Here is a 25,397-nt window from a genome sequence, read left to right on the forward strand (position 1 = left end):
ATACCCAAAGTTAATAATCCATTGTCAGTGACGCAATATAGGCCGATTAGTCTTTGCAAAGTACTTTATAAAATTATTGCGAAGGTAATAGCTAGTAGACTTCGAAAGGTTATTGGAAAATGTATCGATGAAGACCAAAGTGCTTTTGTGTCTAGTCGGTTAATTTCAGACAATGTGATGCTAGCATATGAAGTATTGCATAAATTAAAACAGAAGAGACTAGGGAAGAAAGGATTTATGACCATTAAACTTGATATGAGTAAAGCTTATGACAGGGTTGAATGGAGTTTTATAGAAGAAATCATGATAAGAATGGGGTTTGATCTTAACTGGGTAAGGGTCATTATGAAATGCGTCTCTATTGTTTTCTACTCTGTAGTCATTAATAGACATAGCGTGGTAAAATTTTCGCCAACCAGAGGATTGAGACAAGGTCATCCTCTCAGCCCGTTTTTATTTCTTTTATGCGGTGAGAGCTTATCGAGCTTATTGAGACAGACAACGAAAAAAGGCACCTTAAACGGAGTGAGGGTTAGTAGAAATGGGCCACAGGTTTCCCATCTTTTATTTGCTGAGGATTGCATTTTATTTGGAGAAGTAACAAGCAGGGGTGCTAACATTTTCAAAGATATTTTAGATGAATACAAAACTCAGTCGGGACAGTGTGTAAACTTTGAAAAACCTTCAGTATTTTTTAGCAAAAACACGTTGGAAGAGGATAGAAGACAAATTGTAAATTTGATCGGGGTCCGGAGGTCGAATGAACCAGAACGATATTTGGGGTTGCCCAATATGGTGGGTCGAAGGAAGAAGGAAGCTTTTCAAAGTTTGAAGGACCGGTTCAAAAAATGCATCAACAATTGGAGCAAAAGATTTCTATCACAATGAGGTAAAGAAGTTTATATAAAGGCCATTCTACAAGCTATTCCAACCTATTCGATGGCTTGTTTTCTATTTTCTAGAACGCTATGTGATGAGTTGGAAAGCATAGTTGCTAAATTTTGGTGGCAGAAAGGAAAGGGCAGAAGAGGAATACATTGGTGCACTTGGAAAAATCTCTGTTCATTAAAAGAAAACGGTGGGATATGCTTTCGGAATTTCGGCCAATTCAATATTGCGTTATTAGTGAAGCAAGGTTGGCGTCTCATTAATTACCCAAATTCTTTATTAGCCAGAATTTTAAAAGCAAAGTATTACCCACACTCTAGTTTCTTAACTGCGAAGCTGGGAAACTTACATTCTTTTACCTAGAAAAGTATCTGGGCTGCAAAGGGTCTTCTCAAAAAAGGAATGTGTTGGAGAGTGGGCAGAGGGAACAGAATCTCGATATGGGAATATTACTGGATTCAGGGAATTGATAAAATTGATGCACATAACAGAACAAACAGAGGAGAAATACAGTTAGTTTCGGATCTTATTGATGTTTCAAACAGAGAATGGAAATTGGAATTGGTTAATAATACCTTTCAAGAGGACATTGCTCAGAAAATTCTTTAGATTCCCCTTGCAGAGATTGAACATGAGGATTTCCAGGTTTGAAAAGGAGAATTATCTAGCGAGTTTTCAGTCCGCAGTGCCTATAAACTATTACAAGATGCTAATCTGGATCCTAGAAACTATTTATTACAGACCGAAACAAAAGAATTTTACAAGAAACTTTGGAGCCTACAGATGCCATCAAAAATTGCATTTACAATCTGGAGGATCTCTTGGGATTTTATTCCAAACTTTGCTAATCTCAGAATCAAGAGAGTTGTTACAAATGACAGATGCCCCCGATGCAGATCTGAAGTTGAAGGAAGCCTCCACGTCTTCTAAGATTGCCCTATGACAACTGAAGTCTACCATTTGTTAAATTTCTCATGGATTATGAATAATACGAGTCAGTCTTTGTGGGAATGGCTAACCTGGGTTTTCAAGAGGAGTAACAACGGCCAATGTCTACTTTTCTGTTATGCGTTATGGTGGATATGGTTCTCGAGAAATCAATTTATTCATGAGAGGAAAAACACAATATGAAGGGTTTAAATACTTAATATTCAAAGATATATGGCAGAATAGGAAGGATTAAAAGCTTTAAAGAATAATGAGAGAATATGCAGAAGCTATAGAGTACAGGAGGACATACCGAGAGTCAGGATCCATTTTGATGCTGCGTACGACAACAAAACTTTCAGATCAGCGTCTGGCATGGTAGGATGGGATCTGAGGGGAAACTTAATGGTGTTAAAGACAGTTATCCATAGAAATGTTCGTTCTCCCTTCGCGGCAGAGGCATATGCATGTTTAGATGGTACAACGCTAGGGATTTCACTAAGAACCCAGTCAGTAAAACTTATGGGGGATTCAAGAACAGTAATAAGAAAATGTCAGGAGACTTCCACAGACAAATCAGCAATCGGAGCCATTATCGGAGATATTCAGAACAAGAAATCTGATTTTCAAGAACTCATTTTTCAGTATATTCAAAGATCGGAGAACTCATATACTCACAGATTAGCAAAAAATGCGCCTGAGAAAGGAGAGACTACTTATCTGAGGGGAGAAGAACTGGATCGCCATGCTTTTGCCTCGGTAGTAGGAATTTGGTCAAGAAATCCAGATTGAAGATTTGATTCACAGAAGAAGAAACCAAAAAAGATAGCAGAATGAAGTATTAATGTCTTGAGGACTGCTTTCGATGGAACGCTAGGAGCTTTGTAAATGACGATTCAACAGACACTTTTTGAAATCCAGCTGTTTTAGATTTGACTGGGTTAGGTTTTAAGTAATTTTAATTTCATTTATTGTTCTCTAGTTTCCATTTAGTTTAGTAAGAAGTTTTGATAGTTTTTCAATTTAGTTTTTCTTTGATAGACCTTAGGGTTATTGATTGGGCCGTCTCTTAGTTTTGTTTCTTTAATCTATCTCAATAAAATCCCAGTCTTATTTTCAAAAAAAAGAGATTAAATTAAATTCTTATTATTTTTAAGAGAGTTAAAATGTAATTTTATTATTACTAATTTAATATTTTATAAATTATAAAAAATCTAAATAATTTTTTTTTCTATTTTATGGAGCCATCCTGCTCCGCCACTGACTGCTTGTACCTTGACTTTACTATATATAGTACAAACTTATATTTGTAAACCTTCATTCAGGTTCACGATTCTAAGCTGACGCTGAATAGGGGAGAGATTAGGTCTATGTTAGAGTTAAGCAATCCAATATGTTTCTCGGTGACTGTGTTTTTTTTTTTTTTTCTATAAGTAGACCGGTATATTTGTGTTTTATATAATATTATTTAGAAAACATAATAATTAACAAATCAACTTTTCATAAAATAATAATAATTGATATTAAAATGAATATAATATTATTTAGAAATTATATATTTATTTAAATCAATTTAATAGTACTTGCAAAATAAATAGTTTTATATTTTTAAGCAATAAAATTTTAAAATTTGAACAATATTAAAAGCAAAAATATATTAATCTAAAAACATTTTAACATTGTTTTTTTATATTTTTAAAGAATATTTTTAATGTTGCGAAATATTTGTTTTAGAAAAATTTAATAACATCGATCTTTAAACTTTGAATATATATTTTTAAATTTTATTAATTTTAACCAAATAATTAACTTTTGAAATATTCATTAAAGCATAATTTATAATTATTTATAAAAAATAGTTTATAATTAAAATATGTTTCTGATTATTGGAATATTTTATTAAAGTATAAATGTAGAAATCTTAAATATAAACTTTTCTCTAAATCTACTGTCATCATTCACTTAATTTGTTATTCTTACGGTATAAATACAAATATAAATTATTGCTATCATATGTACTCAGGGTGAGTATTTACTTTAGAGTGTCTTACTCCCTCAATAGAAGGTATTGTTTTTATACGAGTTTTTGTCTTCCGTACTTTGAGGAGAATTCGGAAGGGTTTATTAAGTTTAAGAAGTATCTTGATTGGTGAAGATACGACATGTAAATTCATAGAAAAAATGTCAACATTATGCAAAACATTAATTATACATATTACGCGTGTGGAGGTTCGAACCACTAACCAAGGCATGCATCCATACCTTAATTAAAGCTGGATTAATGCTGTAAGATCCAAGTTTCAAGTCCTCTCTATTACGTTCCCCCTCCAATTTGTAAAAATTGCAGTAGTTTAATGCATACAATTAGGGGGTGAGTGTTCAATTGAATTGAGATTTCGAGTTGACGAGTCCTATTTTATCATCTTAACTTGATTTGAATTTTTTTCGAATTGAGTCGAGTCGAATCAAGTGAAATTGTTCGAGTTAAATTAAAAAATTAAATATGTCAAAGTAAAATCTTGTTACAATATAACTAATTCCATATTATAACACATATATTTGAAAACTTTTTCAAAGTAAAATAATAATAAAAGAAATATTTTAGTATGATAAACTTGAATCATTAATTAACTTATTTAGATCCCAAAATTATTATTCTAGAAATTTTTAATTTTTTAAACTTTTATGTATTTTTAGAATTTATTTGAAATTTTTTAAAAATATAAATTTTAAATTATAAAATTATTTTGACTTTTTTGTAATTTTTGTTGAGAGAGATCAATTTGTTCATTTTCAAACTTGACAGGGACTAAAAAGGTATTTATACCAATCTATTATTCAAATTATTCTGAGTTTTTCGAATTGTAAAATTTAATTTGATTCGAACTCAAAACTCGAACTACTTATTTGAGTTGACTCTATTAATTCAATTCGTTTAATTCGAATCGAGTTTTACCCACCCTAAAAATACTGTATGAACTAATGAAATATTACCTGTGTGATTTGCCAGGAAAATATGAACCAAATTATTCTCAATAGTGAACAAGCTAAAATTGGTGAACTGATAAATTATTGATGTCAATTATAACCTTACGTGTCGATGGGTATCTTTGACTTTCAGTCTTTGCCCCAAAATAGACAAACATGAATTGATTACCAAAATTAATTGATTTTCCAATTTTATTGGAAATTATTTAAAACATTAAATTCTAAATTTAAACTCAAATCTCGAGGTTTTGGGTTTAAGATTTGGAGTTTGGGATTCGAGATAAAAATTTATCAAAATTATGTATCAATAACATAAAAATTATTGAAATATTATTAAATAATTAAAATGAATCATGTATAATGTGATAAAAATATATATCAAATAATTTCTCCTACCAACATGCATACATTTGAAATAAATATATATTTGACTATCTAACTTTCTTTTCTTCTAATATTATCGTTTTATCAAAATTTAGATTAAATACATAATTTAAGATTATCACAATCACAAAATAAAGTTGAAAGATTTTATATGTGCATTCTCACCTATAAATAACATGCATGCACCTACTCTGAATTTTAATAAAATTCATAGCTACGTTTTTTTTTTAAATTTAGAGTATATATTTTAAATCTATTTTTTTAATTTCACATGTAAAAGCTTCATAGATTATAGATCTAACTAATCTCATTTTAGCCTGCTACTTATATTACTGTTGCCTTGGTTGGACCATTAGCATCTCATTAAGTTGTAAATTGTTATGAATCTATCTAATCCTCCAATTGTTTGATAAATAATACTGTATGTTGTTATTTCATAAAGAATGCCTTGTTTGAGTATTAATGTTCAAAGAAGTAAGAATGGATGTTTTAAGTTGATTGAGTCTAGGAATCAAAGGAGAAGGATACTAATTGTGTTAAGTCATTGGATTAAGATGAAAACACTAATCAGTTGTTACTTTGTTAACTTCTTATAGGCCTAAAAAAAAACACTTTGCATTTTTCAAGAAGCGAGAAGAAATTAGAGATTTTGCCCATGGTGATGAGCAAACATGTATTGATGAATTAATAGTCTAGAACTTATTTTTTTTAAGTTGTGTGAGTTGTTACAAATAAAAGGAGGGTTGAGGGACACAAAAAACTTCTTGGTCGATGAGCAAGTAGCAATTTTCCTAATCATACTTTCTCATCACATTAAGAATAGAACTTGTAGTGACATATTTCAAAGGTTCGGTGAGACAGTGAGTAGGTATTTCAATAAGTTATTGTTAGTATTATTAAACTCAAACACATATAGGGGTTTAAGTTAATTAACTGATGACTGGCGAAAATGGTTTAAACTTTAGGTAGAAGAGGTAAAACCCTTGTTGAATTGTAAAATTTTATTTCAACTAGAAAACAAACTCCTAATTTAACTAGGAGTACAAGGAGTCGCAACCCTAGTTAATAATATTAAGATTTGTGGTCCCACTCTTTTACATAAGGGGCTTTTGGGTCTCTTCCATATTGGATCCAATTACAAGTGCTTTCTAGGCTTTTAACTCAATATTTTATTATTTGATCGAACCCAATATTTATTTTTCTATATCTCAAAATAAACTTTAATATATTCCCAATTAAATATTTTTCTCAACCCAATTCTAATTCGTTAAAATCATTACGACTTTACCTATAAAAGAATCTATGAGAAAATATATTTAGTATTTCTTCATTCAACGATTAACTATGACCAAATGATTTATTTCCATTTTTGAACTTCATTTAATTTGAAAAACATAAATTTATTTTTAGGTCATTTTATTTCGGAGAAAATCACATTCATTTCAAACAATTTTAATGAACTCAAAAATATTTATTTATTTTATATTTTCGTACATGTCCAACATATCCTTCAAAAATATTTATTTATTTTATATTTTCGTACATGTCCAACATATCCTTACTTTGATATATGAAATTTATCATAAATAAATTAAAATGAATATCATAAAAACAATCGAGTATATGAAATTTATTTATTCATTTTCCCGAGGAATGTTCAATTTCAAATTATCGTACATATAAATTTAGTAAAAATTAAATGATAAAAATTATTTTATTTTCTTACATATAATATTAAAATTAAATTAGCTATATATATTAAATGATAAAATTAAAATTAATATCATAAAAAATTAAATTATTAATTTGGGTTTTTAATATTAGTGGGTATTGGGTTTAATGGGTTTGGACTTTAAGAGTATTAAGTTTTAATGGGTATTTGGGTTTAAGATTTAAATTTGAGCTTGGGTATGTACATGGTTTATGGGCTTATGGCCTTAATTGGTTTATTCAATTTAAAATGTCAAAATCGAAAATCGTTATCAGGTATTTCAGTTCAGTATTTTTTTACACACCCTTGGCAATTTACATATATGTTACCAGGTTGGGAAGGGTCGGCTGCTAACGATAAAGTTCTCTGAGATGCTTTGAGTAGGAGGAATGGTTTAAAAAGGCCCACTGATATGTGTTTCTTAGGTTAAGATGATAATGAAACTTCATATAAGGGAAATTGACTTTAAGCAAGTTTTTTATTTAAAATGTAACTTGACATTTTGTTTTATAAATTATTTTAGGTTGTTATTACTTTGTTGATGCAAGTTACGCACACTCAAAAGGGTTCTTAACCCCCTTTAGAGGGCAACAGTATTACCTAAATGAATGGAGGCGTGGCTATCAACCTACCACTCCTGAAGAGTTGTTTACCATGAAGCATGCTTCTGCACGAAATGTAATTAAAATGTGTTTTGGTCTTTTAAAGATGATATGGAGTATACTTAGGATCCCCTACTTTCTATCCCATTAAGACACATAATCAAATTACCCTTGCATGTTGCTTGTTGCGCAATTATATTCGGAAGGAAATGTCCTACGACCTTTTAGAATGGGATGATGAAGCTTCAAGTAGTAAGGAAGTTAGGGATGATGCTAATGAAGCATTAATTTTTGGAATTGAGCATACAAATGAGTGGAGCATGTGGAGACAACAACTTACTATAGAGATGTTTAATGAGTGAAGGGCTACTTCATTAAAGAGGTGAAGTAATAGAACATTTAGTTGAATTTAATGTTAGGAATGTTCAACAAATGTAGAACTAAATGTTTTTTATATATGAACTAAGTTTAGTTGTCTATGCACAAACTATATTTTTATAAATATTTTATTTATACTTTCATGTAATTTGTGCATTTATTTTTATGAGGTATCTTTATGTTTCTATATTTTCATTTTAGCTACATTTGATCGATAACAATTATAATTGTTAGAAATGAGTGACCGAATCTTTGTTAAAATAAAATAAAAGTAAAATCCATATAGAACTACACTTTTTTTATTTTAAAATAAGGTTTTTCAACTTTATTACACTTCATCTATTTGATATTGATTAGAATAAAGTGTTTCAACCTTACTACACTCCTTCTATTAGAATATGGTTTTACAAGCCTATAAATAGACATAGTTTACTCCTCTTGTAATCATTCGAATTCGACATAGTGAATTATCTTCTCCTCTACCCGTGATTTTTTTTCCGAAAGGGTTTTCACGTAAAATCAGTGTGTTCTTTATTTTTCTTTCTCTTTTCTTTGCGATAAATTGTAATTATTGACGTTCTACTTTTCACAATAATATATTATGTTAGTCCAATTTGGCATATATATAAATAATGGCAGTTCTAAAGGTAATTTACATGCGAGAATTCAAGTAGCAAGTCTATTTGGAGACACCAGACAAATGAAAAGGATAGAATTTTGGTACAATGTCGTGTTGAATTGTACCATATAGGCAGCCACAATGTTGTTTGTGGCATTAGACAAGGGTATCTACCTATATTTGAGAATGTTACAATCAAAATTCCCACATTTTGGTGTCAAGGCTAAGCTTCATATTGACAACAGGCTAAGAACACTTAGGAAGGAGTGGTCAATTGTACATGACATGATATATAGCAAGCACACCAGTGACTTTGGATGGGATAGAATAAGGAAAGTGGTAATAGTTGAGCAAGCGGTTTGAGATGAATTCCTTAAGGTGAATTTATAAATTATGATTATATATGAAATTTGTGTTTATATTTAAACGCATTTAATAATTTTTATATGAATATGTATGCAGAATCATAAGAATGCAGTCCCATTCAAGAATTGGACATTGCCATATTTTGAAAATTTTAGTGTGATATATAGTAAAGACCATGCCATTGGAAAAGATACCCAAACAACAACTGACATAATTGAAAAGGTAGAAGAGAATGGAGATGATAATGGTGGAACAAAGAACGAATGCAAATGATTGGTGTAGGAAAAGCTGACATGATTGGAATTGAAAATGTTGGGTATGAAATGATTTTGAAGACAATGGCCATCTCTTAGCAAAGGCCAAATTAGAAGGGTTGAAAAAGCTAGAAAGAGTAAGGTAGGCTTGAATCCTAATGATGGAGTTGATTTTTTTAGGAATTGCTAAAGTGTTGAGAAGCAAAATGGTTGAAGCCGCAAAGGAATTGACAAAGAGAATAGGGACAAAGCACTTAATTACTTAGAAGTTTATGCAGTTGTGGGATGAGTCGATGAAAATAATAGGACTATCTGAAGCTAACAAACTTACTACTTCAAGGAAGATTCCTAGTAATCCAATCGGTATGGTTATTTCCTTCTCCATCCCAACTGAACAGAAGGAGATGTGGCTAACAAGATTGCTAGCAGAAGGAAATTAGTGATATGATATTTCAAATATATGCACGTAACTTTTTGTTGTGTTTTGGCTTTAGTCTATTGATGATGGATGATATGTAATGACATTTTAAAAGGTGAATATGCTATAGAATGATGGAAGTAATAATAGACATGTGAATATGCTATGAACTAAGTATCGCATAATTTATGTAAAATGCTCTAACTTTTTAAATTGTGCATTACATTAATATTACCTTATTTTTGTTTTTATTCTATATGGTTGTAATATATTAGTCATATGTTATCCTTTTGACTCTTTTCGCTTCCACATTTTTGTTTATATTTATATATATATATATATTTAGGCTCAAGTTTTATAACACCGTTAAAATCTTCTAAGTAACTTTGCTAGTGTGACATTTTGAATTAAAAAAAATTCACTTAATAACCATATAACAAAAAAATATTGAAATAAACTTGAATTTAATAAAATAATTTTAATTGTGTCGATATTTACAGTTACAATTTTTTTAAAAAATTAAGAGACTAAATTCTAAATTTGTAAATAAAAATAGCATATTTTAAACATTACACATTTTCTTTAAATTAGGTTTTGATTGTAATTAGAGTAGTTAGAGAAACTTGATTTCTTTTCCTCAAGGGATTGACTATGTAAGTCTCACTTTCAAATTAACCAATCCAATACATAATTAACAAGTCATCATAATAATTAAATTAAGAGGTAAAATGAAAAAAAAAAAACACTCGTCAACTACTTAATGGAGTCTCTTGCACTCCTACTTAATGCTCATTTTATGATTACTAAATGAAAGTAGCAGGTATGGACTGAAGGGGAAGGCTCCGTAAACTATAATTATATAATTATATTATCATTTACATAGTATTGAAAATATTATTTTAATATTTATATTTATATTTTTATACTAATTTTAAACTAATTATAATTATAATAATAAATGCAATATATAGTTATCTACAGTAACAAAAAGAAATATTCAAAACCCAAGACACTCAAAGACTTAAATTTAAAAAGAACAAAGGAAAAACATCTATGAGATAATGTCCTGCATGAGAGAGTCGTCGAAATAGAGATCAGACCAGTAGGGAGAGGCGGCGCCACCGTTGTAGCTCGAAGCACTGCTTGCATCTCCCGGAACATTGCTAACCGATGCATCGGCGGCGCCCGCCGTTGCCGGAGGGGACGTCGGGGAGCTTTGAAGAGGACACGATGCTGCTACTGAGTGATCGATTAGGTTATCTCCTTGGCTGACGATAAAGTTGGAGCAATGGCCCATCTCATCACTGTTGGATGAGGTTTTCTTCTCATTATTAAACGATGTTTGGAGACCGAAAGGGACTTGTTGTTGTGGTGGATAGTGGAGCAGTTGAGAGGTTTCGTTGTTTCCAACTGAAAACTGGGTTGAATTTAATAAGTTGAAACCTTCCATGTCTTCTGCTCCAATGGTGGTGGCGCCACCATAGTTGTCGTTGGACGCCATTGAAGCCGCCGAAGATTGGAGAAGAAATTGCAGGTATTGAAGCTTAGCCAACTGAGCAGCCTCAGCCTGCAATGGGTTCTCCAAAAGGTCTCTAAGGCTAGCCAGGACCATCAAGTGAGGCAAGCTCGAAAAGATATCAGTTCTTGGTTGATGGGTCATTGGATCAATCCCCATTTGAATCAGCTTTTTCTTCAAATGAGTGTTCCAAAAGTTCTTGATTTCATTATCTGTGCGCCCTGGCAGATGTGTAGCAATGGCTGACCACCTTTCACCATTAAAAACCAAAATAAGAACTCAAACAAATTACAGAGAAAATCAAAGCTGATATATAACCCTAAACCATATATATATAGATGCAGTTTTAAAATTACTTGTTCCCAAGAATGGAATGCAAATGCAGGATGGTTTGTTCTTCATCTTGAGAAAACTTGCCCCTCTTGATATCAGGCCTTAAGTAATTTGTCCACCTTAACCTACAACTCTTCCCACATCGGTTGAGACCTGCAATGGCGCATTTTAACAACTCTATTATATATCTACTCAAAGATAGGAAACCGTGAATGGTTACCATTAGGGTTAACCTAAAATTATAAATTATTACCTGCTAGCTTAGGCAAAGCTCTCCAGCTGCCATGGCCGTGGTTCTTTATGTACTGAACCAGCTTTTGATCTTCTTCGGGAGTCCATGGACCTTTCTTGAGACCATCTTCATCACAACAAGGAGATCTTCCCATGATTTTTTGTTTTTTATCCTTTTTTTCTTCTTTCTTTGGTTTGCCAAATTGCTTGATTACTTGCTTTGCCTCTTTTACCACCATAACTCCTGAGGTATGCTATTTATACAGATTCTTTTACTTCTCAATTTCATCTTTAATTAGTATTAAAAAAAAAGCTATATTACAATAAGTTATGTAATGCATCATATTAATAATTTATATTTGTTTTAATGAAAGATTTATAGATTTATTTAACAAATACAATTTTTTTCACGATTTTGGTTTACCCTGAGATTTCAATCATTTGGCTTTTTTTAATATATTTATTTTAATTAAAGACTTAAAAGATAAAACTACTAACATTTAACCATTTGACTAAAAATGCTAGTTTATTAAAAGAAAACACGTTTTGCAGAAAGTGTTTTTCGACATGTTAGCTGAAAACGCTTCATGGTTTTTATTTTTCTCTAAAATTGACTTATTTTCCTAAATATGAGAAAAATAACCTAAATCCCTAAATATTTTTAAAATCTACCTTATCTTCTAATTCATCCAATTTTTATGCCTTTCGACAATAAATTTTTTAAAGTGAAACTAAAGGTATCCTTCCAACCATAATTTGATATGATGATTAGAGGCGGATTTAGGTAAAGGTAAAACTACACTTCACCCTCCTAAAATTATAAAAATTTGGTTTAATCCTTTAAAATTATAAAGATATAAACTATAAAAATTAAAATTTCATTCAGCACCCTAAAATTTTGTTCTATGACCAAAAAGAAAAATGATAGACAAGCAAAATAAATTTTTTTTTGGAAAATTTTAATATAGAAGCATCTAATATAAACATTATGTAAAATAAAAATTTTCATAATTTTATAATCAAACTGATTTTTTAATATAATCAAATTGAATATAAAAATCGTATTTTATTAATTAAAAAACTACAGATTAACCGAATTAAAAGTGAATTGATAAATAATTTATATTTAAGTCTTCAATTTCAATTTCTTGACAACCTTTATCACTTAATTTTGATTAATTTTGCAATTATTTTTGAAAAATGTATAAATTTTCAAAAATATATATATTAAATGAGCCGGTGAAAATTTTAAAAAATTATAAAAGACAAAATAATTGTTCGTTTTTCACAAAGAAAATTAAAATACGATTTCGTGAGAACGTGGACGCGGGAAATTGGTCAAAGAGGAAAGCATTCCATGCACGCAAAGGGAAGGAAGAAGAATATTGTTTCGTCATACATTTTTGTTGTGTGTTGCACCTTTTGCATGGCTTCAAAATTCTATAACGTCGGAAGAATTAAAAGTAATTAACAAATCTACGTACCAGATTCAACATATATGTCTATATATGATTAATTTACACAAAAAATAGTCGATTAAATCATAACACGATTGATATAGACATTGTTGTCAGTGCAGGAGGACATGGGTTTAAGTGCGTTCAAACGCATTATCCTTTTATTTATGGGTTGGATAAGAGGGGCTATAGGTTAAAAAAAAGAGTGAAAATTAAAATAATTATTCATCAAGATAGCTATCTAATTTTCTTATAGGGAAAAGACAATTGAGGATATTTTCACCCGAGGACTACACATAGTTAGAGGAGAAGTTGGTGCAGCAAACTCCCCAAATCAACACCAGTTTCCTTTTTCTTTCTGTAAATATAAGTAAACGATGGTATTATTTGGATTCTTTATTTTTATTTAATTATTTGTGTTCCATATTAATTACTTTTTGAAAGAATTCTTATCGAAAAAAAATTAAACAGATTAGATTATATCGTGAGTTTATAATCACTTTTAATTCGAACTGACATTCATACTCCAAACACATCCATCACTTTGTTGAAGAAAGAAAAGGTAGCTAACAACCAAAATTGTATTTTTGCTCTTGTAATCATTCAATGGTGGGGATTTTTTTATATGAACATTGCAGAAGTCCACTAAAACCTCAAAAAGTATGGAGTCTCAGATGTGAACTCAATCTACCCACTACTAAATTCTTTTCATTTCTTATAATATTTATACTTAGACATTCGTACCCACAAAAATATTAATCTTACACATACTTAAATTATTACACAAGCAATGAATTAAAATTGTAGAGATCAAATTACCCAAAGAAATTAAGAAATGGGGAATAAGAAGTGGTATTAGTTATTGATGAATTAATTTCTTACTTGTGCAAGATTGGGAACTTACCTTGTATCATAAGCTATATTAGCTCTTTCAAACCTAAACTCTTCTTTCATTTGTCAATGTAGTTAGTGTCAATGTCAATTGCCAACAGCTCCCACACTGAGACACACCTCTTCCTTTTCTTCCCATAAAAATTTCCCTTTCTTCCTTACCAATCTCTAATCAGTTTTATTTTATTTTTTACAGATAAATTGAATTCAAATACTATAATTACCCTATCCAATAGGTTCATTCTCTAAATCCACATTATTTTGTAAAATGAAAGAATATTCAATAGTAACAACCTCTTAACCTAGTGACAAAAATACGATGTTGTAAGCATAAGAATTTGAGTTCGACTCTACTTAACGCATTCCCTGCCCTCAATTATAAAACATTTCAAAATAATATTGTTTAATTTGGATTAACAATACTTTAATTATCATCATTTAGATTTGGTACTTCAACCCAGGTTCCTTTGTCGGGTGGACCAGAGACTGTGAATTGAAAAAAATAAAGCAGTGATGTCATATGACAAAAACCTTTTAAATTTTTTTTTCCAGTTTTGAACTTTCAATTGTCAGTTAAACAAACTGATTTGCTTCTTTCATCAGGTTTCCAACCAATGCATCTAAACATCCTCATTGACCGACACATCATTACAACTGTTAACGAGCCCGGCCGACGGCCTGATTTTCGAGTCTGAGTTTTGTTTATTTTAAGGGTCAGTTTTTCATTACTTTTGAAAACTGCTGTGGAAAAATATTTTTGAAAAGTTTAGTTTAGAATTTGAGTATTTAGTATTACTGTCAAAAAATACTTTTAAAAATATTATTATCAAGTAACAAATATGCATTTAAATAATATTTAAATTAATTAATATTATTATATTTTAATAATAATATAAAAAAATTATTATAAATTGTTGTTAATATTTTAATATATAATTAAGGCAACATAAAGTGCAACACAGAATAAACTTATATAGAAAAACAAAAATAAATCAAAATACAGCATAAAATTATTGTGTAAACACTTGGGTCAAAAAGACCCGAAACAAAACAAGGGAGCTCCCAAGTGCTCTCTTCAATTGCAAATCAATGCTCAAAGCAAGAGGCGACATGAATTGAAGATGGTCTCACCAAGCGCACCACCATTAGCCAACTTATCCGTAAATTCGTTGGCTTCCCTATTGTTGTGAGCAATATCCCACATATAATCAGGGTTTCTAAAGATAAGAATGAAGTCCCAATCACCTTTCAGATGACAAGATGTTAAAACAGATAAATTATATTAAAAATTGATGCTATCAAGGAAATTAAACTTTTAATGATGATTTGCAACATACTAATACTATCTATACCAAATAAACTTTCAATTTCCGATTTAAGCCACTAATCAGATTTTTCTTTTTTATAAAAATTTTTAATTTTCCTTTGTTTTATGTTACAAATATTTAAATCCCACAATAGCAATTAGCCTCTCTGTAATCCACTTTCGTAAGTTTCACAACAAAGCGTGACGAAGATGGCTTGCGGACTAAGCTTTGTGGGGATGGGATGGGAACAGTTGGAAACCCATTTCACAAAACTCGTGTTTAAGTCCCTAATGGATCACCTAATGTAGACCATTTCAATTTTTTGAAGATATAACAAGAAATCTTGCCTCACTTTTAAGTTAAAGCCTATGAGAAATACCCAGATTCCAATTTAATATTAGATTTTTCAATCTCTGTTTTAAGCACACTTTTTATAAGATAATATTCCATAAATTTAATATTGACAATCTAGCTAATTCGTTCTAAAACAGAAACAATATTATTATATAATCCAAACTATGAGGGAAAGCAGGAATTTGGTGATATAATTTCCATCATTTTCACTGGAGATTACATACTCAAGCAGATGAGACAAGCCAACTACTGCCAATTTTGGCTCAACTAGTGCACGATAAATTATAAGGATTTTAAATATGTTGTGAAAAATATCAAGGAAATTTGTATATCATGTGGAGCAATGGGTTGGTTTGGTTTATGCTTAACTAGGACTAAAATATGCAGGCCAGTAGTTTGGAGTTTCTATATGCTTTATTTGGATTTAGATGTGAATATCAAATATATATATTGATACAAATAGGTTTAATTTTATGTATTTAAAAGATCTTTGAAGAAATATTTATACCATGTGGATGACAGAGGAAAATAGAGGAAGAAGATGATGATGTGGATAATTCTCAAAAAATTTGTTGTGTAGCCGCTGAGTTAGAAGCAGGTGGCATTGGAAGACAATATTAGTGCTCATTTGGATGCCCAGTTAGTACCAGTGAGGTGCGTTTACAGTGCCAAATTCACTGCAGCAGTTGTTTGGTTTGCACGGTCAGTGCAGTGAGTTTTCCTTTCAAACACACTGGTCAGCTGATTTTCAGCTGGAGAAGATTTCAGCAGTAGATGAATTTACTGAACTGTTGGCACTGTAACAGACAAAAACGCCCTTATTTTTGCTTATCATTTTACCATTTTAGCCTTGAAAATTAAATTAATTTCTTTTCCTGCAGAAAACCCTGCTCTTCAACTCCTTCAATTGACACTCACAGCAGACTCAAAGAAGCTCATATTCTCGACTCATCCTATCAATATTGTTCTCAACTTTGATCCGTAAGTCAAAACCCTTCTTTTCTACTCTATATATGTGTTTGAATTATATCAAAGTAGTTTCTTAAAGCGTTAAGTAATTACTAGAAATGAAAAGAATTTTGTGTTCATACACAAATCCATATGTTCTTTCTCATTACATGTTTTTTTTACCTCTACTTGCCGTTGAAGAGATTGAACATAATTGATGATTTCATCAAGCATACCAGCTTTGCCTGTGATTTTGTTACATCCTGGTATAAATCTTACAGATACTTCATTCTTTCACTGATTTTCTCCCTTCTAACCTATAAAAATCAACATAATTAAAACATTATTATGTAATGAAAGAGACCAGATAAAATAAGAAAACATCTCCTGCAATGCTGTATTCATGTCTCAAACCCTCAAAAACTAAAAACTGTCAAAAACAAAACAAAGTACAGCTAAACAAACGAAACAACAAAAGCTTGTATAGAAAGGTTCTAAGGTTCCCAAGATTCTAGAGAAAGGCTTAGCCTAAACTAAAGATAATCTCATTAATCCCATCTTCAACTTCCATACCTCCTCATTTGCTGCTAAATAAAATTAAAGCAAAAGCCATGTAATTAAAAAGTCAAATATGCCAACACTAAAAACTTTGACTATACAAAATTGTTATTCTATATGTTGTTCGAACATGAAATAAAACAAGAGAAGCAATCAAAGTTCTAATAATCTCCCTCTTTGACATTTTGACAAGATCAACAACAAACAATTAACACACAATCTGAACAAATCAACGAAAACTAGAATATATCTCCCCCTAAGAAATAGAACCATGCTCGACCATACACTTCCCTTGTCAATATGATTGGTCATCACATTGTCCACCAAGCATACACACTCTTTCCAAAGTAATTTCAAGAAATATAGAGCATGACAAATAATCCACACAAGTCCCATCTAGTATCAACAAAAACCACAAAAAGTAGCATAAAGAGAACACGAGATAAGCAACAAATGAACTAAAAATTAAACTTATAAAATTAGGTGTCATGTATGTTAAATTAGAAGTTATTTAGCTTCTCAAATTCTTCATAGCGGTCATTGAAAGCGATAATCTCGCAAGCGTGAAGCATTTTAGGAGGTGAAAGTAAGAATGAGACTCGAATATCATAGAAAACTATTAGGCTAGTTGTTCAGAGTGAAAGACACTTGTGGGGCAAACAAATGTGAAGTCCAACGGGTAAAAGAAGAGAATCACATATTTCTTCCCAATGTATTCGAGAGCTTGACTGAAAGAATAATGCATAGTTCGAATAGAATTGGAAAAACATATGTAATCATAACAAAAGAGGAAAATTTTATTTAAGTGCCTATACTTGAGAACAATATCCACATAAGATACCTTAATGAACTCCCGGTCAAAGACGAACTCAACCTCAAAATCGAAGGTGGATTTCCCACCGTGGAAGCTCACTCGAAAGAGATGATCGAAATATGAAACCGAATCATACATGAGAAATTATGTGGATAAAGAAATAGTTCACCATCAAAACATTCGAAATTCGTTTAGAATAAACATATCTTAAAACTAATTCTGAATTTCACTTAACATAATTTGCTCCTCTTTCTTCTTTTTCCTTTCTCCAAAAAGCTAAAATGTTTATTGAAAACAAACTAATTCATTTTAAATTAAATGATATAGATATCCATTTTCATTTGGAGCCCCCAACAAAACTCACCAAATGGAGTTAGCTTTGGCTTCCTATTTTGCCTTTACAATGGAGTCATAGACCCACATTTACGGCGCTATTCCTTGGCAACACTAATTTTTTCCATCTTTGCATTAAAATCGAAACCAGATCCAAATTCCACACTATATGAGTTAATATATGATATATTCACAATATATAATTTTATACATAACTAATGAAACAGTTAAGATAATGCGAAGCCTTATTACAAACTATTTCAAATATTTAAAAGAAAAACTTGAACACATATTACAAAAATTAATTTTCTTAAAAGAAAATAATGTACCTTTCAAATCTACTTTTGTATCTGCAAGAGCAGAGACAACATAGTACCTATGTTTCTTGTCCCGCATGGATAACCATTTGCAATCACACAGAAATTAGAAACAAATCGAGATTCATTCACCTTCACGTCCGAAAGTAACAAAAAGCATTTTATACTATACCTTCAAGAACAAATTTTGCTCAATGCACCTCCCAAATTCCCAACATATTTTGCACGATTGAGAAGAAATATTTTAGTTATATAATCCATGAATATGCTTAGGATTCATGAGCCAAGTTAGCGATCTTCTTTACCCGAGCTTCAATTGTCAAAACAACGGGATCATCTTGGGAAAATTCTATTTGAAGCTCTGCAAGATCCCAATCCACGTACCAGTCACTAAAGAAGAGGGTACAAAAGCATAACCACCATAACTAAAGCAAGGCCATTATTATGATTATGAACCCATATCGAAGTCTGCTACTCTGTTACATCTTTCTACTAGAAACCAAATAAAAGAACTTGCCAAAACAAATCCAACCACCATATCGAAGGATACAGAATTTGAGCATTTATGGTATTTCTAGGTTTTCTAAGCATTTTCTTTTCAATTTCTACATTCACTTGAATAGGTTCATTCTTAACTCTTAAGTAACACTAAAGCTATAATTCAATCAAAATTTGAAGGAGGAAACACTAACCTCTCGGATTGAACTCACGGCATGGAGAGAAAATTTATTTGTTCTTTCTTCCTTTCTTTGCCGTCTGGGAGAGATGAGAATGACCAAATCTGTTCTTTCATCTTTCCTTTTATGTTCTCATAATAATAATAATAATATAAATCCTTTTCTAATCATAAATCTAATGGCCACTATTGATTCATAAATATGTTAGTGGACTTCAATGGCTAAAATCAATATCATCCACTAACTACTGCCTCCGACTCATAGCTTTGATTAATAACTCACCTAATCCTCCTAATGTTTACTACTTCTTCAATTTAGTCTTTATACTATACTTACTAATTTCTTTAAACATTTTCATCTCAATTCTCATTCTCGCCCCGGAAACTTCTTGGTTTAATTTTTCAGAAATTTTCAGTTTAAACAATTCGATCTCAAAGTTGAATTTTTCTACACCGGTGAAAAAACAAGTTGTTACAATGCCACGTAATATTTGGCATGTTTTAATAATGACATGACTTAATTGATATAACAACAATAGTTTAGAGACCAATTCTGAACAATGGTCATAATTTGTCATAGTTTCCTTTCTATATTTATAAAATTTTGACTCATTTACTAACACATTTATTTTGACCTGAGTTTTTGTCCAAGAACATTTGATTAAAAAATAAACAAAACAAAACAAAAAAAGATAAATAAAAAAATAAATAAGTCCATCTTACAAGCCATAATAACACATGTATCTATTTATAGACAATTAAAATAACTTATAGACTATATATGTTCTCTATGCTTCTTGGTGAATGCTAGCACATTGACTGAATTATATCAATGACAATAGATGGTAAAGACACGAAATTTTGTGGAGGGAGATAGTAGCTTAGCAACAAAAGCTGTTTGGGACGATGAGTTGACGTTGATATTTTGTGAACTTTGCGTGAATGAAGTCAATGCTGGCAATAGACCGACAACTCATCTAAACTCAAAGGGATGGGAAAATGTCATTGCTCTTTTTCAAGCAAAAACGGGAAAAAATTATGGAAAACCTCAATTGAAAAATAAGTGGGATACATTAAAAAAAGAATAGAGGTTATGGAGGGAGTTGCTTAAGGAATCTACAGGTATTGGATGGTGTCTATTTAAAAAGACGGTCGATGCTACTGAAGAGTGGTGGGCTGAAAAAATACAGGTTAGTGTTAACTTTATCATTATTTTAATGCATAAAGTTTATTAAAATTATTAATTTACGATTATAAAAATCTTAGTATAACATTTAACGTTTAACATATTATGTAGGAAAATCCGATTTTAAAGGATTTAAGAAGAAAGGAATTGAACCACGATTAAATGAGTTAATGTGGCAAATGTTTGGTGGCATTGTAGCCACTAGAGAGAACGCATGGGCACCTTCGTCTGGTGTTCTTCCACGTGGGGTTCCTATGGGAGATGATGCACCTAATGAGGGATTTGGTGATTCAATGAACATAGTAACGAGAATGAAGGTATTCCCCCTGATGAGGTACCATCAAACCCTTCTCATGAAATCCCTAATCGAAGAAAGCAAACACTTGGGGATGTACACGGTAAGGGAAAAAAGTCAAGTTCAAGTAGAGAATCATCAAGAAATACATTAACTACTCAGATTGAGAAATTGTGTGAGAGTATGGCTAGTCCAAGGAAGTTAGTGAATGAAATTATTTTTCCTCACTCTCAATATACTATTTCAAATGCAATGGATGCTTTATGCTTTGGGAGATGAAATTCCAAAAGAGATGAACTGTACTATTTTGCCACCAAAATGTTCCAAATAATGGTGAAACGAGAAATGTTTTTGAACTTAGATCTAGATGATAGGGTTTGGTGGCTTCGACGTGAGTATGCTGAACAAAATCCAATTGCATCATTTTCATCCTTGGTAGCAACATCCTCATTTCCCTTCCAACCATATCATCAACCACCTCCACCATCGACTCCTTAGAAATATTATTGTAATATAACTATACTACTTTTTTATATGTAAAACTAATGTATGCTACTTTTTATGTTTGGTATTTTTATGTTATGCTTTTAATCAAGTTTCTGTGTTGTATAGAATGTCACGAAATATTAATTTACTTACATTTGATTACCTTTTCAGGTTATGGATGAATTTAACAATATATATAATAGTTTTGATATGAATTATGATACATCTGAATTAAGTGAAGAAGCTTAACGAAGAATAGCCACAATTGTTACCCAAGTTGAGCACAACAATTATCATAATGAGGAAGAATATGTGTTAAGCAGTGTATTGGTACACCACGAAACTTATTTCACTATGCAACCACGTATGGATTCAAATTATACTGGTCAAATGTGGGTGGACGAAGTATTAAATGGGCACGATGATCATTGCATGATTAGTTTTAGGATGCCAAAAAATATATTTCACAGATTGTTGCATGATTTGCAAACAAATTATGGCTTAAAGAATGGGAAAGTATCGGCGATGGAGAAGTTAGCATTATTATTGTACATTCTTGGAAATAGAGAATCAAATGCAACAAGCGATTTCAACGATCTGGGGAAACTGTTAGTCGAATTTTTACTGATATGTTGCATATATTTGCTCGAATGGGAATAGACACGATTAAACCCATTGAAGGTCAATTCGAGGAAGTACCGAACCATATTCGACATGATACAAGATATTGGCCTCACTTTAAGGTAAAATTTACACAATCTTTATATTTTTAAAACATAAATTATTTCTAACTTTTATCTCATTACATGTATTTATTTTAAAGGATTGTATTGGGGCCATAGATGGAACACACATAAAAGCATGCATTTCGCCTTCTTCTCAAATACCTTATATCGGACGGAAAGGTGAACCAACTCAAAATATTATGGCAGCTTGTGACTTCAACATGTGCTTTATTTTTGCATTTCCTGGTTGGGAAGGAACAGCACATGATAGTAGAATTTTTTTACAAGCAATTAGAAAGCAAGAGCTGAAGTTTCCACACCCTCCACCAGGTCGAACTTTAATTTTTTAATTACTTTTTACATAAAAAATATTAAAATTTTTAATTTAATTTTAAACTTGATATTATGTTTTACTTTTTTTGCAGGAAAATATTATCTTGTGGATTCCGGATATCCACAAATGGCAGGTTTTCTAGGTCCATATAGGGGGGAACGATATCATTTACCTGATTTTCGTCGAGGTAATCATCAAGTATCTGGAAAAAAAGAAATCTTTAATCATGCCCATTCTTCGTTACGCTCTGTGATTGAACGAACATTTGGAGTGTGGAAAAAAAAATGGCCAATATTAAGAGATATTCCAAGTTATTCATTCAACAAGCAAGTTTTAATAGTTATTGCAACAATGGTTTTGCATAATTACATTCGAAGACATGCTTGGTCAAATGATGAGGATTTTCGAGAATTTGAGAATATACCGGACATGCCAGTCTCTTCAAGCCAGTTTGACAGAGGTGAATCGAGTTCTTCTAACAGAGAAAGTGACCTTGAAATCACAATGTTAAGGGAAATCATTGCAACTAGTTTAATGAATCAATATTTGTAAACACATTTTGTATCATAACCTAATTTCTAGTAATAATGAAACTTGTTATGTCTAATGTTACTATATTTTTTTTATTAAAAATCATCCGTTTAGATACTTCAAAATTAGATCCAAGTATAATGTTATTATTTGTGAAAATAATATTTATCATTGTTATAAAAAAATATTTAATTATAACTATAAAAAAATTAAAAATAATTATCATTTTATCTAATAAATAATTTAAATTAATTATATAATTCATTAAAATATTGGAAGATGCATTTTAATATTTTATTAAATGATTTTGCATATTTTAATAATTTTAAAAATGTAAAATAATTTAAATAACTTCTATTATATATCAATTCTAATCTGATGTCCTTAATAGTCATTTTTCATTCTCACCTCACCGCTACAGCTGCGTTTGAATCCAAACACACACTCCACCATTGTTTCTAATCTCACCGCTACAGTACCCAATCTCACTGCTACAGTAACTAATCTCACCGCCACCGCTGTTTTTAACCTCACCGGAGGTAAACACACCGCCCATCCAAACTAGTAGTAATGATATTAATGACAGAGGAAGTTCTTTAAAAGGTTGGGTCGAGGATAATTTATGGGCTCAAGGAGGGTAGCGGTAAGAGCAGGTGGAGAATTGGAGTTAACCATAGTTTGGAGGAAGTCGTAAAACCAACGTTGGTCTTATTGAAGTTGACGATTTTAATTTTATGGGTTGTGTGGGTGATGCGAGAATGAAATGTTTGGTTTTAAACGACGCACCTGGGCTTGATGTTATTGAAGGTGATAAGCCCGGCAGGATGGGAAATGAGCCGAGTCTGTGGTCAAAATATTAATGTTTAGGGTTTTGGGGGGGGGGGGGTTAAGGTTCTCTCTGTTCATTGAAGTTTTCACTCTGGCTGTAGTCAAGGTTTTGTTTGACTTGGTTGATAATGTTGGAAGAGTTTGGGCGTATACAATCGAGAAAAGAAGACGTTTCTGTCTTGATTGATTGGGGAACAGATATCTAGATCTGTTTTCCTGCCATATCTGGTTTTTTGTTTATCTCCAACCCAATCTTTGTGGTAATTTTGGTTTTGGACTCGCACACCAACTGCTCGAGGTTTTATCTCAGAAAAAGCAACGTCTTTTATTTTATTACTTGATAATGAAGAGAAGATCCATAATAACGTTATCATCTTCAGCAATCCGATGTAAAAAATCAGACTTCATGGTTGTTTCAGTAAGGCAAATATCAAATGGAGGAAAGAGATCAAAGAAGAAAATATACCACAGAGACTATCAACTTGACAAAGTAATGGATTTGCAGAAGAAACCATCTTTAATTCTTCAGCTAAAGTCCATTATCCAATCTCAAAATCATCAACGTCTTCTTCTTCGTGACCTCGAAAAGGAAGTTGGGTTTGTGGCAAAATGGAATTTCATGTCCATCATTGAGAAGTACCCTTCAATATTCCGTGTTGGTGGTGGCTGTGGAAAAGAATTCCCTTTTGTTACACTAACTGGAAAAGCCGAAAAGGTTGCAAGAGAAGAGGGTGAAGCAAGGAATTTAATGGAACCCATTTTGGTTAAGAACCTCAGGAAGTTGTTAATGTTGTCTATTGATTGCAGGGTGCCATTGGAGAAGGTTGAATTCATTGGAAATGAACTTGGCTTGCCTCATGACTTCAAAAAGTCATTGATTTTCAAATATCCTGAATACTTTTCCATCAAAGTTATCAATGGTAGAGCTTATCTTAACTTGGAGAATTGGGATTCTTCGCTGGCAGTGACTGCTCGTGAGGAGAGATTCGCACGTGAAAGGATGTTGCAATCTGCTGGTGGTCAAAATAAGGTTCGGATCACGAAAGATGGTAACTATCTTGGTCCATTCGCATTTAAAATGTGTTATGCTCCTGGTTTTAGACCGAATAAGAGTTATCTTGAGGAGCTTGAGAAGTGGCATAAAATGGAATTCCCTTCTCCATACTTGAATGCAAGGAGATTTGAAGTTGCGGATCCAAAAACCCGAAAAAGAGTGGTGGCTGTGCTTCATGAACTCCTCAGTTTGACCATGGAGAAGAGGATGATATCTGCAAAACTGGACGCATTTCATTCAGAGTACCGATTACCGTCCAAGTTAGTGCTATGTTTGATAAAGCACCATGGTATATTTTACATTACAAATAAAGGTGCAAGGAGCACTGTATTTCTTAAAGAAGCATATGATGGTTCAAATTTGGTAGATAAATGTCCTATCCTGATGTTTAATGATAAGTTTGTTGCACTTAGTGGTAGACATGTAACGTTATGAATTATAATTAGGTTGTTACGTAACAAATGTGGGATAATACCACTTTGCGACCATGTTAATTTATGATGTCAATGCAGTTGACATAGGAGCTGATCCTTGTTAAGTGTTTGATGTGGATAGAGAAAACCAGGTAAGGTGGAATTTTTTCTTAATCTTTCCTCATCGAGAATGGACTATGGATGGCACCATTTTCTGCTATGAGTTACTAGTTTTGCTTATTTGATAAAAACTGAAATCACTTAAAAACGAAAGT

General features: G+C 31.5%; 2 protein-coding genes across 2 annotated transcripts; one reads left to right on the plus strand and one right to left on the minus strand.

Moving 5' to 3' along the window:
* Positions 1 to 10,464: 10,464 nt before the first annotated feature.
* On the minus strand, positions 10,465 to 11,830 carry LOC105770169 (transcription factor MYB93). The gene is made up of 3 exons (XM_012591252.2): positions 11,638 to 11,830; positions 11,408 to 11,537; positions 10,465 to 11,301 (listed from the first exon to the last, which is right to left on the minus strand). Exons 1-3 carry the CDS (start codon positions 11,768 to 11,770, stop codon positions 10,587 to 10,589), a joined length of 978 nt encoding a protein of 325 aa, XP_012446706.1. The 5' UTR covers positions 11,771 to 11,830; the 3' UTR covers positions 10,465 to 10,586.
* Positions 11,831 to 23,453: 11,623 nt separating this feature from the next.
* LOC105770894 (protein WHAT'S THIS FACTOR 1 homolog, chloroplastic) lies at positions 23,454 to 25,342 on the plus strand. The gene has a single exon (XM_012592257.2). It carries the CDS (start codon positions 23,999 to 24,001, stop codon positions 25,142 to 25,144), a length of 1,146 nt encoding a protein of 381 aa, XP_012447711.1. The 5' UTR covers positions 23,454 to 23,998; the 3' UTR covers positions 25,145 to 25,342.
* Positions 25,343 to 25,397: the final 55 nt, after the last annotated feature.

This window comes from Gossypium raimondii, chromosome 5 (assembly GCF_025698545.1).
Source record: "Gossypium raimondii isolate GPD5lz chromosome 5, ASM2569854v1, whole genome shotgun sequence".
NCBI lineage: Eukaryota > Viridiplantae > Streptophyta > Magnoliopsida > Malvales > Malvaceae > Gossypium > Gossypium raimondii.

Excerpts from the sequence above, each read along its gene's own strand:
- LOC105770169 (XM_012591252.2), bottom strand. The coding sequence starts at position 11,770 with ATGGGAAGATCTCCTTGTTGTGATGAAGATGGTCTCAAGAAAGGTCCA. Across the intron at positions 11,538-11,637 it reads AGCTTTGCCTAAGCTAGCAG|GTCTCAACCGATGTGGGAAG; the intron begins GTAATAATTTAT and ends GCGCCATTGCAG. Across the intron at positions 11,302-11,407 it reads CATTCCATTCTTGGGAACAA|GTGGTCAGCCATTGCTACAC; the intron begins GTAATTTTAAAA and ends TAATGGTGAAAG.
- LOC105770894 (XM_012592257.2), top strand. The coding sequence starts at position 23,999 with ATGAAGAGAAGATCCATAATAACGTTATCATCTTCAGCAATCCGATGT.